The sequence below is a fragment of the Equus quagga genome, chromosome 11, assembly GCF_021613505.1.
Source record: "Equus quagga isolate Etosha38 chromosome 11, UCLA_HA_Equagga_1.0, whole genome shotgun sequence".
NCBI lineage: Eukaryota > Metazoa > Chordata > Mammalia > Perissodactyla > Equidae > Equus > Equus quagga.
This window is the reverse complement of record NC_060277.1, coordinates 53,624,865-53,640,973: the sequence shown is the minus strand read 5'-3', so window position 1 is coordinate 53,640,973 and position 16,109 is coordinate 53,624,865. Positions and strand designations below refer to the sequence as shown.

The 16,109-nt window shown below is 40.2% G+C and overlaps 1 protein-coding gene across 4 annotated transcripts in view; it reads right to left on the bottom strand.

Moving 5' to 3' along the window:
* Window positions 1-16,109, bottom strand: part of FILIP1 (filamin A interacting protein 1) — a 193,039-nt gene that overhangs the window by 108,939 nt on the left and 67,991 nt on the right. For all 4 annotated transcript variants that reach the window (XM_046676377.1, XM_046676381.1, XM_046676379.1 and 1 more), the window contains exon 2: window positions 5,722-6,000. In XM_046676377.1, coding sequence (XP_046532333.1) covers window positions 5,722-5,994 — 273 coding nt within the window. In that variant the 5' untranslated portion in view covers window positions 5,995-6,000. The remainder of the gene's footprint in view (window positions 1-5,721; window positions 6,001-16,109) is intronic.

Genomic DNA, 16,109 nt, shown 5'->3' with positions numbered 1-16,109 from the left:
ATTAACCTCAAAAGCTTGAGTGACCCCCCATCTCCTCCTCCCCAAGTCACTTCCAGGGTACTTCTCCTAAAGGCAGACTTGATCTCAGTCTTATCTCCCTAATATCATTAGAAGCCCTTTTCTCTGTGTGTCACCCTACTTCTTTTGACCAGTAGTTCCAGTCCCCCAAAATCTAAGCTGTCACACAACTCCAGGGCATAATCCTCCTAGAGTAGTGAGTACGAAGACCTCCAAATCTGTATAGCAACTAGCCTATGGCCACGTGGCACCCCTGCCTTCTCCCGTTTTCTCACTATCCAGATCACAGCGAACTTCAAGGCTCAGATCATATTCAACCTTCTTGATGTGAAAGAAATAGTACTCAATTTCTCTTACTTAAAAACTCTCATCTTATCACAAAATGGCTTTGGTCCCAGAGTTCACAATGGGAGTTTACTTGAAAGAAATTCTGAAGACAAAGAATAAATATAAAGATCCTGGAGCCCACCCTTGAACATCCCCAGAGAGTAAATGATAAAATGGGAGGGACATTGGACTGAGAGACAGTGTTGGGTATAGAGCAAATGTAACTAAATTGCCGTGCAACCTTGGGCAAGTCACAAAGTTTGTGTGAATATCAGTTTCACATTTGTAATATAAAGGAGGTAGATAAGCCACCTCAAAGATGCCTGTCTGAACAAAATATTGGCAAACCAAATACAGCAATACATTAAAAGGATCATACTCCATGATCAAGTGGGATTCGTACTAGAGACACAGGGATGGTTCAACATCTGCAAATCAATCAATGTGATACACCACATCAACAAAATGAGGAATAAAAACCACATAATCATCTCAATAGATGCAGAGGAAGTATTTGACAAGATTCAGCATCGATTTATGATAAAACTCTCAAGAAAATGGGGATAGAAGGAAAGTATCTCAACATAATAAAGGCCATATATGACAAAGCCACAGCCAACATCATATGTAATGGTGAAAAACTAAAAGCCATCCCTGTGAAAACAGAAACAAGACAAGGGTGTCCACTCTCACCACTCCTATTCAACATAATACTGGACATTTTTACCATAGCAATTAGGCAAGAAAAAGAAATAAAAGGAACCCAACAATTTGGAAAGGAAGAAATGAAACTCTTGCTGTTTGCAGATGACACAATTCTGTATATAGGAAACTCTAAAGAATCCACCAGAAAACTATTAGAAATAATCAACAACTACAGCAAAGTTGAAGGGTACAAAATCAAGCTAAAGAAATCAGTTGCATTTCTATACAACAAAGACAAACTAGCAGAAAGAGAAGTCAAGAATACAATCCTATTTATAATCGCAACAAAAAGAATAAAATGTCTAGGAATAAATTCAACCAAGGAGGTGAAAGACCTATACACTGAAAACTATAAGACATTATTGAAAGAAATTGAAGAAGATATAAAGAAATGGAAAGACATTCCACGCTCATGGATTGGAAGAATAAATATAGTTAAATTGTCCATATTACCTAAAGCAATCTACAGATGCAATGCAATCCCAATCAGAATCCCAATAACATTCTTTACAGAAATAGAACAAAGAATCTTAAAATTTACATGGAACAACAGAAGACCTCAAATAGCCAAAGCAATCCTGAGAAAAAAAGAACAAAGCTGGAGACATCAAAATCCTTGACTTCAAAATATACTACAAAGTTATAGTAATCAAAACAGCATGGTACTGGCACAAAAACAGATGCATAGATCAATGGAACAGAATTAAAAGCCCAGAAATAAAACCACACATCTATGGCCAGTTAATCTTTGACAAAGGAGCCAAAAACATACAAGGAAGAAAAGAAAGTCTCTTCAATAAGTGGTGTGGGGAAAACTGGAGAGCCACATGCAAAAGAATGAAAGTAGACCATTATCTTGCACCATACACAAAAATTAATTCAAAATAGGTTAAAGACTTGAATGTAAGACCTGAACCCATAAAACTCCTAGAAGAAAATATAGGCAGCACACTCTTTGACATTCATCTTAGCAGCATGTTTTCAAATACCATGTCTACTCAAGCAAGGGAAATAAAAGAATAAAATAAGTGGGACTACATTAGATTAAAAAGCTTCTGCAAGGCAAAGGAATCCATGAACAAAATGAAAAGACAACCTACAGATGGGAGAAAATATTTGCAAATCATATATCTGACAAGGAGTTAATTTCCAAAATATATAAAGAACTCAGACAACTCAACAACAACAAAACAAACAAATCAATCAGAACACGGGCAGAGTATATGAACAGACATTTCTCCAAAGGCAATATACAGATGGCCAACAGGCATATGAAAAGATGTTCAATATCACTAATTATTAGGGAGATGCAAATCAAAACTACATTTAGATATCACCTTACACCTGTCAGAATGGCTATAATTACCAAGACGAAAAATAACAGATGTTGGAGAAAAGGGAACTCTCATACACTGCTGGTTGGAATGCAAATTGGTGCAGTCACTATGGAAAACAGTACGGAGATTTCTCAAAAAGTTGAAAATAGAAATATCATACAATCCAGCTGTCCCACTACTGGGTATTTATCCAAAGATCTTGAAATTAACAATACAAAGAGATTTATGCACCCCTTTGTTCATTGCAGCATTATTCACAATAGCCAAGATGTGGAAGAAACTCAAGTGCCCTTCTAAGGATGAATGGATAGAGAAGATATGGTGTATATATATATATACACGATGGAATACTACTCAGCCATAAAAAAAGATAAAATCGTCCCACTTGCAACAACATGGATGCACCTTGAGGGTATGATGTTAAGCGAAATAAGCCAGCCAGAGAAAGACAAATACTACATGATTTTGCTCACATATGGAAGATACACAAACATGCGGACCAAGAGAACAGATTAGTGGTTACCAGAGGGGATGGGGGCTGGGGGTGGGCGAGACGGGTAAAGGGGCACATTTATACGGTGAAGGACAAAAATTAGAGTACTGGGGGGCTGGCCCCGTGGCCGAGTGGTTAAGTTCGCGCGTTCTGCTGCAGGCGGCCCAGTGTTTCGTTGGTTCGAATCCTGGGCGCGGACATGGCACTGCTCATCAGACCACGCTGAGGCAGCGTCCCACCTACCACAACTAGAAGAACCCACAACAAAGAATATACAACTATGTACCGGGGGGCTTTGGGGAGAAAAAGGAAATAATAAAATCTTTAAAAAAAAAAAAAATTAGAGTACTGGTGGTGAGCACAGTACAGTCTATGCAGAAATTATAAATAATAATAATATACACCTGAAATTATACAGTGTTATAAACCTTTATGGTTTCAATAAAATAGCTGAAGAAAAAGCAATTTCAAAAAAAAGATGTCTGTCTGACCCAATCTTTTGTAGAACCGTAGAGCGCCACCTCTGGAGTAAGGCATCTGTGTCACATAGAGCCACTCCCACAAAGGGAGACCACCTTTGGAGGCCTGGGAGACAGCTCACTTAATGCTCGTCCACATCAAGCTGAATGGCGTACAGGCCTCAGCTGGGCTACCTTATCTCACAAGGCACATTCCTGCCTCTCCTCTCAGCACTAGATCTTTAGACAGATTTTTCTTCCTCATCTCTAGCCTGGCAAACCTGGCACATTTTCACCAGCCCACGCACATTTGCTAATGCCAACTGATTCCCACTCTTACCTACAACACACTTACCTCTCATATGACAGTGCTAATAAAGGACAAGTGTCTGCTATAAAAACATATGTCTACAGCACTCTTTTTAAAAAATTTAATATTGCAAAATTTGCATTGATAAGTACATATACTTACAGGTATATGTATGTGCATACAAATACATGGGGATCAGTTATTTGCTTTGCAAATGAATTCACACGCAATTCATTAAAATACCAGGTCGTTAATTTCTCTTTTCCATCACTGCCTCACCCCCAAATATCTTACAGTTTTTAGTTAGTTAGTGCTCCTCAGGAATACATCCACTGTGTAAGGTGAGGTGTCCTGTATTCATAAAGCTTAATGGAAAGCAAAATGCATTTCTTTGGAGTCTTCTGGCTAATTTCTTTAATGTCCTGGGTGTGTGGGGCTTATATTTTCATGCTTAGGCTCTGGAACTCTATCCGGCAACACCATGAACATAAAAGTCACATGAACCTTTAATACCTTCCAGAATACACTATGATATAACAGTTGGCTACAGAAATTACAGTCTGGAAGAGCCATGGGCTTCACGCAAGCCACCATGGCTGGAAAGAAGTGATCTGATGACATTGCTGTGTGACGAGCTCAAAGGCGACATTTAGACCTTCCACTCAGGTCAACAGCTGTTGGCTGGGGCAGCTTAAAAAGCTGGAGTAATATATTCTACCTCCCTGCACAATAAACATCAACAGACAAAAGATTAACCACATTTCTGTGAGTGGCAAAGCTAATTTTAGCAATGATGGCACTCTGGAAAATGTCATCTTTTGCTATGAAATGAAATGTGATTTTTCTCAGCCCGTAAATGGTAAGCTCAAAGGTTTGTTCGTTTTTTTAATTTGAGTTTCATGTGTTTTCTATTTCTCTTTACCCAAGCGTTTCCTTATATGTATGCACACAGACGAGAACAGCAACAGGTCAGGCTAGCCAACAAAAGTGTAGGGTCGGTTGCAAGTAATCTCTCTAATGCTAACAGCAGCAGTGAGCTAACAAAGGTTTCACCTCATGCAATTGTTAGTCTTCCCCTAGAAGCTTGTGCAAGCTGCGAACCTAATAAAAACAAAATGGAAAACAGCAACTCCACTTGTAAGTCGTCCGCTCCTCCAAAAAGAAAAGTTTTTCTTTTCCCACTTCCAGAAATACAACTGCCCAGGGCTCAGAAACTCAGAAGAATTCCAACTCTCTCCTGGATCCCTAAAAACATACACGTAATGGGGAACCTGGCTCATGGCAGCTTGAGAAGGTTGGTGATGGTGGCCAGTGGAAAAAGCACTAGACCGAGAATCAGGACGCCTAACGTGAGATCTGAACAAATGCTTAGTCTTTCTGGGCCTCAGTTTCCTCATTATAAAATACAGATGATACCCACACTTTTATTGAGATTGAATGAGATAATATGCTTGAAAATGCTCTGTGAAAGTATTAGGTTCTTCACAATGCAATGCTGTGCTTATCTGTGTGCATCTCAACTCCTATGATATTGTTGAAAAGTAAAGCTGAAAGTTATGAAAAAACAAGAAAAGAGTAAGTCTGGTTTTAACAAAGCCTTCTTTCTCTTTCCCTCTCATTCTCTCTCCCTCGCTCTTTCCCTCTATCTCTATATCTCTCTTTTACTCCACCTTCTGCAAAAAACAAAAGTAACAATTGACCTTAACTCTGACTTTTAATAATCATGACTTTTCTGCGGTTTTCAGTCACGGCCAATGGCTAAATTAGATAACCTCATCGATTACTTACTGCTAGATACAGGGGCCTGTGCTAAATTATTACCAAAATCATATCATAAATTTTCTGCTCCTAGAGAAGCTTGAAGTTGGAATCAGCATCTATTCATTTTTTCATTCATTCAACAAATATTTATTCAGTGCAAACTTGTGCCAGGCACGATGGATTTAGAAAGGAATAAGAAAAACAGCCCCTTTCCGCATGGAGTTCCCAATCCAGTGAGGGAGACAGGTTCATAGTCTCTTATTTTATAGCCTTGAGACTAGAAACGCGATAGCTGAGAACATTCCACTCTACCTGCAGCTCCCCTTCCATGATGCTGAGCAGCTGGATGAGGTCTTCTTTGGATAACTCCAAGGATTTCTTGTTCTTCCGTTCGCTTTCTCCACATGGTTTTTGGTGTCGTTTGACAGTTCCTGAGGCCATGACATCCTCCTCCTTTCTGTTGGATTTGTTCTTCTCTTTCGCATCCTCTGAGAGGCTTTTACCAGCATCACTGATGATGGAGGGCTTGGGGCAGGAGATGTGCCCGTTGGATGAACTGTCGCCACCCTGGTTTCGGGATCTCATTCCCACCTACGACACATGGAAAAGATAAGATGTTTTTGTCACCATTGAAATTATTTTTGTGTAAATAGTTAGAAACTTATAGAAACTTTATACTACCACCAATCAAGAAATAACAAAAGATCAGTCCCGGTTAGCTTCCTTATAGCTGTAATGAATGTGTCCTTGAAATCTTCAGGAAAAGGCTTTGATGGTCCTCAGGAAAAAGTGAAAATCTGATTCGAACCTAACAACATCTCAAACCAAATGATCGAGGTCAACATCGGCAGTGCGAAGTCCTACTGATGGCATGAATCTTCGATATGATGTGATAAGAATGGCACTTTATCTTTGTGGTCTTCCTCCCCCAAGACATTACCCAAGTCTAACAATGAGAAAAACATCAGACAGGTCCCAACTGAAAGAGAATCTACAAAATTCCTGACCAGTAATCTTTAAAACTACCAAGCTCATCAAAAACAAGGAAAATCTGAGAAAGTGTCACAGCCAAAAGGAGCCTGAGGAGACATAATGACTAAATGTAATAAGGTGTCCTGGAGGGGATCCTGGGGTAGAAAAAAGACGTCAGGGAAAAACCGAGGAAATACGAATAAAGCATGGACTTTAGTCAATAATAATGTATCAATATTGGTTCATTAATTATAACAAATGTACCATACTTATGTAAGAGGTTAATTACAGAGGAAACTGGGTGTGGGGTATACGGGAACCCCCAGTCTTATCTTTGCAATAATTCTGTTAATCTAAAGCTGTTGTAAAACTAAAAGTCTATTTTTTTTAAAGTGATTCTAAATTAAGTCTATCAGACAAATCAAACCTCAAACCCTGCCAGGAACCAGCTGGAAGTCAAGATGTGCAGACAAATCCCCATGGGGTGAGGGGGCTTGACAGGGAGAGAAGCACAAGGCAAAGCAAGGGGAAGGGGGCTGTGTCATTTTTAGTGATGTGGAATTCTACTCTTCCAGAGCATCTTCCTCAAAATTAGGGCTTTTGATGTCAGTCATTTACAGAAACAAGAAACAAGAATACGAAACAAGGAACTGGGGAAAACAGGTCAATTTCAAAATCAAAATTTACAAATAAAGAAATAATAAAATAAAATAGTAAAAGAAAGAAGACAAAGCAGTCCCATGGGGAGCACAATCGAGTCATTCCATGATGAATGCGTTACAGAGTCTCCGTCCATCTCCGTGCAAAAGAACACGACCAGCAGGTAGGTTACAAACACATCCGACTAAAGGGCTGGGCCTGCAAGTGCTGTAGAAAGAGCTACAATAGCCTGGGGGGCTGTGCTACAGAATGTGCCTAAACCCTTATAGTAGCTTAATGCGTGGGCTTATTTAAAACTCACTGCATAAACAGTCCTTTCCTTGAACAGCTAAGCAGCAAGAATTTCATTAGTCATGCCAGATAAAATACAGGGACTTTGTTTTCTGAAAGTAAATTTCCTTTATGAATGCAACCATACGTAAGAAACTAAGAAGGGGCCGGCCTGGTGGCACAGCGTTTAAGTTCTCCCACTGTGCTTTGACAGCCTGGGGCTCGCCAGTTGGGATCCTGGGCATGGACCTACGCACCGCTTGTCAAGCCATGCTGTGGCAGGTGTCCCACATACAAAATAGAGGAAGATGGGCACGGATGTTAGCTCAGGGCCAGTCTTCCTCAAAAAAAAAAGAAGAAGAAGAAACTAAGGAAAGCTTTCAAAACACTAGATTTATAATAGAAAGATGAATACAGTGTGATGTTCCTTTCATATAGTGAACATTCAATTCTTCCAACAAATCCTGAAATCTACATTCATACTCCTTTTGAAGTAAACTCTGATAACCAAAAGGACCCTTTTGTGTATGTGTGAACTTTCTATAGCACCCTAACTTTGAACAATATAAACCGGAAAAGTGCTCCTTAACACTGGCACCCTGTTTTCTGGTTCACTCAGTGATTCATTCTTGGATTTTAGACCATCTTTTTGTGCTTCTCTGGTGAACCAAGAATGGATGTCTCTTTGCAATAGTATCCAGAGCACATCAGAGCAGGCCTACTGTCTTTCATCACAGTCTGTTTGTGGGCAGAGCGGGCTGACTTATGCCTCAAGCCAAAAAAAAGGCAGGATGGATAGAAAGTTTCAGGTTTAACTCTTGACCTGTTACACATGACACCCGAGACACATGGGCTTCCGAGAGTGAGCAGTGACTCCCTGCGACTCCATACCACATGCGAATTCCTCTCATCTGAAACAATTTTCTCTACAAGATCTTAAGGCTCTTTAGCATGGTACATCAAATATTGATTTGACAACTTCAATTTAGATCGTGCGTTAATGGAAGTTCCAGACAATAGTTCCCAAAGCATAGGAAGAGAGGGGGTGATGTTTTAAACTCAAACACAGGCTGAATCACACACGGCGTTCGTATCTGACTGTATCACGTGTTTGTGTCTCATTTCCCTGTTTTCTATGCCTTTTATAGGAGCTATAGCATTAGGATATTCCTAAAACAGGACAAATGCATAACGACCTATATGTTACATGCATTTACTCAATCAACTATATGTGCAAACACACAGAAAGCGGAGTCTACTTAGTACCAACTCTTTATATTTAGTTCTTTTTAAAAATTTCAGTCTGATATTAACATTTTAAAACAACTTTTATTGTAGTATGAATAGCTTTTCAGAATTAACAGAATTAGATTAATTAATGAACATTGATTACAGGGTTAATTATGGAATTTATGACTTTAATTAATTACAGAAAAACTCCACATATTTTAGAATTATCTAATTATTTTATATCTCTAATCGGGCCAAACGATTGAGTTCCCTATTCTCTTCCACATTAATTCACTTTGGCTGATGGAAAATCTCCCGTGCCAGACCCGTGATGGTAATTCTGTCTTAGCAAATGTTTTTCTTCTGTGACACTGAAATTTCCCATTAATTGCTTCTCCTCTGACATGTGCACATGGATTTGAGTCCTTTCTCAGTGATCCAAATAGTATCTACTATCTTTATCTCCACAACAAAGTCAATAGTCAGCACCTGTTCTATCTCAGGAATGCAGAAGTACTCAGAGATAGCAAACTCGTCAAGAAATATTTTAGGAAAGAATTAGACAACATGTACGAGGGAGAAAAACATAATTTCTCAACAGTGAAGCCAAGTCTGCCATCAGTGATGTCCACTTCAAGTCACTTTATCCTATTTTGTAGGGAGAAAATGTCCAGACAGTAATGGACTTCCACGTGTCACATTCAGCGACATTCAACACTTCCTTATTCTGACAGCTCTCACACACTGTTTCTGAAGCGCTACACAGTGTGACCAGCATTTCACATACAGCATCTCATTTAAATTAGTATTCGCATCAAGCCTATGAAGTAGATGCTCTTATTCTTACTTACAGGTGAGGCCACTGAGGTGCGGCCTCTCTTTAAAGAGATTAAATATCTTTTTCTGGATCACACAGATCCTCCTCATGAATAGAAGAGCTAGGATTTGAACCCAGGTCTGACTCCAAATACCTACTCACTGTGTACATGGCTTTCCTCTGGGGGGGGGGGGGGGGGGGGGGGGGGGAAACACTCTATAAGTCGAATGATCCAGAAAAACTTCCAAATGCTTACTAAGATAGTTTTTTACTTCATACTACAGAGCTGGAGAAACCCATTCATGTCTTCCTCCATAGACACTCTTGAAAAACTCACACAGCAATTGAAATTAGGTTGCTAAGCAAAAATACTTTTTCCAAAATCATTAACCTGCTTCAGAACTTGTAAAGTGATGAATCATTTAAAAATCTTCCTGAGACGCAACCTAGCCAATTATTAAGGATATAGGTTATGAAAACAGGATACAAAATCTGAACAAGGATCATCACAGACTTATTGTGTTAAAAGGCCCGGAGCTGAACAATAGTAAATGTTTAATCAGAGTTGGCCAAATCCTGCACTTTGTGCTTAGAGGAGTGGCAGGCAGGTAACAGGAAAGGCTGCTGGTCGTCTGTAGGCTTCTCAATAGTTGACTATTATGGCTGCAAGTGTGGGACATGCAGATAACAAACTCCTTGAAAGAAGCCAAAAATGTCTTTGCTTCATCTCAGTGTTTATCCTCTAAGCAAAGTTCTCCTCAACAAAAAGCTGTAAATAAACTGAACATTCACGTCAGATCTGAAACCTTTTTTTTGAATCTATGTTATTTGGGGTGCAGAATCTTTTTAATAAGCAAATTATCCTACCTTAGTTCTTGACATACACTTACTTTTCCTTTTGTAATAATTAGTCAGCAGTACTTTACATGGAATTTGCTGACTAGGGTGTGAAGAAAGGAAGGACCAAATGTTATTCCCAACCTGTGTCTTTTAGTTATGGTCACCTCTCCTCTTCATTTTTTCCCTGCATCTATTGGGCAATAACCAGAGCATAGTGTTAGGTGAAAGATATCCTAGGAATCAGAAAACGTTTATAAAGACTTCGAGTCATTTATGCTGAACTAACAAGTATTTCTAGAGTATTTGAACAAGCACAAAGAAAAGGACAGAGAAAGAAGTCGACATCAATGACACACCCATTCTAGCCCTGATCTTCATCAGCTCTGGCAAATCTTGGCCTTGAGTCTTCCCTCCCACCCTCACTGCTGATCTCGCCTCCTTCAGCCTTGTCTCTTCGTGTTACAATTCAACATGGATCGCAATACTCCATCCCTACCATCAGCAAAAACTTCCTTTCCTGCATAAATTAGGTTTTGGCATCTTTCCTGTGCTTCTCAAATACCCCACCCCTGTCTGTTCCTGTTTTATTTTATCAACATACTTTTTCAAGAACTTACCTAGTGCATCGAGTGAGGTGTCACAATAATTTTATTTACATAATTTATATTTTTAAATTACTTTATAGAATTTTAAGGAAAAAGTATAGTACACGGTAAAAAAGGAAAGCACATAATTACAGAAAGCCCACTTTTTACATTGTAGCCTGGCAAAAGGCCTGCTCCCAGTGGGGCTTCAGAACACCAGCATGGAGCTGTCCTGATTCTCTCTCTCGGACATAAATGACAATACCCAAAGCAACCAAAACGCAAGGCAAAAGAAAACATCTGTTCCAGTTTTATGTGAATTTTAAGATGTACAAGAACAATCAACTCAACTGGTTTATTCTCTATCAATGCCAGATTATTCTCTCTGCATATCTTAATTACTCGGTCAAGTCTAGTTATAATTATCCCAACTCAGGAAATGTTCACACATTTCTCATGAGATTATCATTCATTCTAATGGCACAAACTGTTTACAAATGTTCCTAGGTTTGCCCTTAAATTTTCCTTACTGTTTTCTTTCATATTCTTCGTCCTATTTATGCAGCAAACCATGTTAAATGATTTTTCATTTCTCATTATCTACACTCATAAAATCCTCAAAATAACCAAGGTTTTTGTTTGTGTAAGGCATTTTCTAGATCTATCCAGACCAACTGAAAAGTCTTCTAATAATTTCACGTAATATTAGAATTCAAGAAAGGGGATTCTCCTGGAGTCACTGCAGTGATGTTGCAGTCAAAATTCAAGGAAAATATTATAGCTGTGGCAAAATAGAAAAATATTATTTTACCCTAGCCTAAAACTCTGGTGAAATGTTTTATGAAGTTCTGTTTAATATCGTTCAAGGAAGATAATGGCAGACTTAGAAAAAGTTTTCAGGAAAAAAACCCCAAAAAAATAACAAGAGAATAGATCAGGGAACTGCCATGAAATAAGAAATCTTTTTAAACTAGACACTGAGCCTGAATGAATTTGGGGGTTTTAAAACTTTGAATATAAAATTGGGTGACCTCTCTTACCAAAATTTTGATGAAAAGGGGTATCAGTTGACCTCTTTAAACTCATTTCCAGCATCCATGACAGGGTTTTGGGGTGTTTTTTTTCTTTTTTACTTCCTTCGCAGAAATAAAGCTACTGTCAATTATATAAAAGAGAAAGCATTTAACTATCTAGAAATATACTATTATATAAAGCAGTGGTGACATAATGACGTAACATTTTTTTCTGGCATTTTCAACATTAGTGACTCATTCTTGAACCTCAAATACATTTTAAATATTTTTATATTTATAATACTTTATTCTTGTAATTCTGATGTTACTATTCTGCTAGACACAGTATACAATACATAGTCATTGATTACGTAAGAAGAGTAAGGCCCTCAAATTTACATGATTAAGACAACTCTTTAGATTTCTAGTAAATTTTACTTATATTCTTTCTGCTTGACCACTATAATTTTTTCAAACATTTTTATAGTACCTGTAGCCTCTGAAGAATGTCACCATTTAGCTTAATTAAAGTTACTGAATACTTTTTTTATCATCTGACAGAAAGCAGCTCTCTGGGAAAGTACCAGCCTCCTGGCTAGCTGGGACGAGAATTCCTTCCTGCATTTCCTCACTCTTACAAAGGCCCAGCTCCAGAATTGTGTAAGAATCAGGCATTTCCCTTCCACTAACAAAAGACAGCTATCTGTGGCCAGAAAGACAAGAAAGACAAATATCTTAGAGTTTATCTCAGCAGTCTATATTTGATGCATTACTTTTAAATATTACCTCTATTCACAATAATTACAGCTGACATTTACTAAAGAGCTTATTATGTTCTGAGCATTCGGTTAAGCATCTGACATATACGGTATCACCTCATGAAATCCTGACCCCCATCTCTAAAGCAGGTACTATAATTATTCCCTCTTACGAAGTTAAGGAAAGTGAAGCTTAGAGAGATTTAGACATTTGCCCAGCATAATATGGCCAGTACGCGGGAAAGCCTGAACCAGGACGTGGGCCTGTGTGGATGCTCCGTGTGGAAGGGGAAATTGAATGGAAGCTTTGACCACCGTACGAGAACTGCTGCAGCACAGCCGAATTCGTCAGCCTTCCATGGGCTGAAATGAGCTGGTCACGGGGTAGAGCACCCACCAGCTGGCGTCAAGCTGCGATCATCAATACAGAGTCCTACTGCTCCAGGAGATTCTTTCTCTCGTTTCCCTTTGTGTGATACCTTATTCTTCTAAGACCACGTTCTCTTCCTCCATTGCCCCCTCAAACTGCCTTTCTACTTCTCATGGCTTGAGGTCTCCCAAGGAGCTGGACAGCAACTGCTCTCGAAGCTTTGACTTCTGACTTTTTGAATTGGAAAAGTCACTAAGACTCCAGAAACGTAACAATTGTTATATGGCTGGATATGAATTGAACTGATTTTTTAAATAAGGCAAACTAAGAAAAATTCTAGTTTGTGCAGTAGCTGATTATTCCAGTAAGCCTACTGTACAAAACTTTCTGTTAAAACAGTTTGTCTTTATGCAGCAAATATTCTATTACATTTTCAAGAAATGTGAGGCAAATCACAGTTGCTGGTCAATGTTAATGAGATGGACTAACCTCGTCGAGGAGAAAAACGAGCAGTGATCTGCATGCTATCACTGCTTCACGCTGACAAGGGACACAATGAAATGCTGCACAGCTCACCCCATCCACTTGCTGACATGACTGCACGTGCTCTAACTGCCGGCACGTATGTCGACTGTATTCAGGTGTCCTTTAAATGCCTTTTCTTTTAAATCTCTAGGCCACTTCTTAACATACAAGAACTTAAAATCAGTTGTAATATATGGAGTCATGGGTTGTGTCTGTTTTGAACTCCTCCTGACATCTGTCTTATCTAATTGTCTCTGAGCGTCCCTTGTCTTGGGTTAGATCAGAATATAGTAAGCCTAAATTGAAAACAGAAAACAGAGCAGGGCAGAGCTTTATAAACCAAGCAAGGAGTGAAGTAAAAATTATTCCTGTTGAAACACAGTCTATGAATGCAAATGAAGCTGCCTGATTGTCAAAGATGTTTGTCTGAAGTTAGACTCATCATTCTGATACTGTGTGAAGAGGCTGTGAATTCTATATCAATCAACCAATCTTCATAAACGCAGTTGCTATGTGAATGCAAAGGTTGGCGTTAACAGTAAAGAAGAGAACTTTGCAATTAGCTAATTAAGGTATATTAGGAATTTAATTTATCTACAGCGCCATGCTTCCACAGTGCAGAAGTTTCAGACTCAGTGTGTGCGCAGGAATTACGTAAGAAGATGAGTCACTACCTTTTGGAATAAGTTTTTCAAACACACAGTGGCCCTTAGGCATCTCTCTTCTCACCCTCCAGCTGTCCTACCTCAGCATGTCACCCAGCCCCACCGTGAACCTTAGCCTGTCCCATGACCTCACACCTCAACATCCCTAACATTTGTTTTCCTGACATGCTGAATCCTCCTGGAGACCTTTGCCCTTAACCCTGAGCAATCCCAAAAGGCGCGTCCCCACCCGCTAGCCCCAAGCTCACTTATTCTGTAATCCCGGGCAAGTCACTTAAACTCACAGTTTTTCCATCTGTAAAATGAGGACAATGATGCCTGTTCCATTCCCCGTGTGTATGTGAAATCACAATGCCTGTCTACCCTGTATGCATGTGAGAGTATTTACTGCAGGAGCAAGGCAGGAAGCACTCATCGGTGGCAGATTAACTGTTAGAGTCATCACCCACCTGCCAGCACCTCCATACAGGTACCAGTAGAGACAAAGATGCGTTGTTTTCAGCTGTGACTGTTTAGCACAGGGGTCAGCAAACTTTTTCTGTAAAGGGGTAATATTAGCTATTTTGGGCTTTGCAGGTCCTGTGGTCTCGATTGCTTCCTCTCAGCTCTGCTGTTGTAGCAGGAAAGCAGCCTTAAATAATATATAAACGACTGGCTGTGGCCAGAGTTGACCCCAGCACTTCATTTGCCAACCCTGATCTAGACAGTGTGACAAATGTTATGGATGGGTGCATTTATTTATTTATCTTTTTTTTAAAGATTGGCGCCTGAGCTAACATCAGTTGCCCATCTTCTTTTTTCTGCTTCCCCTTCTCCTTCCCCTTCTTTTTCTCCCCAAAGCCCTCCCAGGACATAGTTGTATATTTTTTAGTTGTGGGTCCTTCTAGTTGTGGCACATGAGACGCCGCCTCAGCATGGCCTGACGAACGGCGCCATGTCGGTGCCCAGGGTCCGAACCTGCGAAACCCTGGGCCGCCGAAGCGTGAGAACTTAAACTTCCAGCCATGAGGCCACCCCAGAGGGATGCATTTAAACTGGAAGAAATGGAAATGGTTTCTGCTGCTCCCCACTTCCTCCCCTAGTTTAGAGTAATTTGAAAAATGGCTGAAAATAAGAGAGAAGAAAAATATGAGGGAAAAGATAACGCAGTAGCTATGCCATCTGCTCACCTATCCTCTTCTCTTCCAGATAAGTTGAAGCAGGACATTTGAGAGTAGGAGTCCCACTGGCGTTAGTCATGCCATGGGATGTGCAGACAGACAATAGAGATTTAGCAGCATGCATCTATACAAAGGAGGTGATGAGGACCAACGTCCATTAACTCTATGGAGGAAATACAGGGGTGGCCAAGTGCCCAGTGACGGTGGAAGGTAGCTAGGAGAGATGGCCGGCATGCCATCTAATAGAAGCGTCACCATGGCACAGCTTCAAAGCAGACTACCCAAACCAGGATGCAATAGAAGGCGCAGCTACACTTCAGGGGGTCTGCAGCACCTGTGAGAGCTATGGTAGGGTTCCGAGACAGCAGGAGAGACAGGGCACTTCCCCAGAAAGAGCCTTGTCCACCACTTTCACCAGGAGCCAGGCTGGGAGATGACAAGAGAGAACGCAGGTAGGACCGGCTTCACAGGCACGTGATCTGTGTGGTTGCCAAGGGCCCCGCACTCAGTTTAATGCTCTGCTGTTGCTGTATTGAAATTCTTAATTATTTTTGAACTAGAGGCCCCACATTTCCATTATACGCTAGGCCCCCTAAATTATGTGGCCAGTCCTGACGACAACAGGGCAGTCAATCCGAACCAGATCCTGGAGGTGCTCCCATCCTGTTCCTTCCACCAGGCTAGTCACGTCAGCAAACTTGCCCTGCCACCCCCACAGATGAAGCACTGAGCTTGTGTGAAACCCAAAAAGTGGAGGGGCAGAGCTTGGGAGGGGGAAAGACTGAAATGGATCTCCGATTTGTTCCAGGATTGAGCTACGCATGTTGAGTTGAACT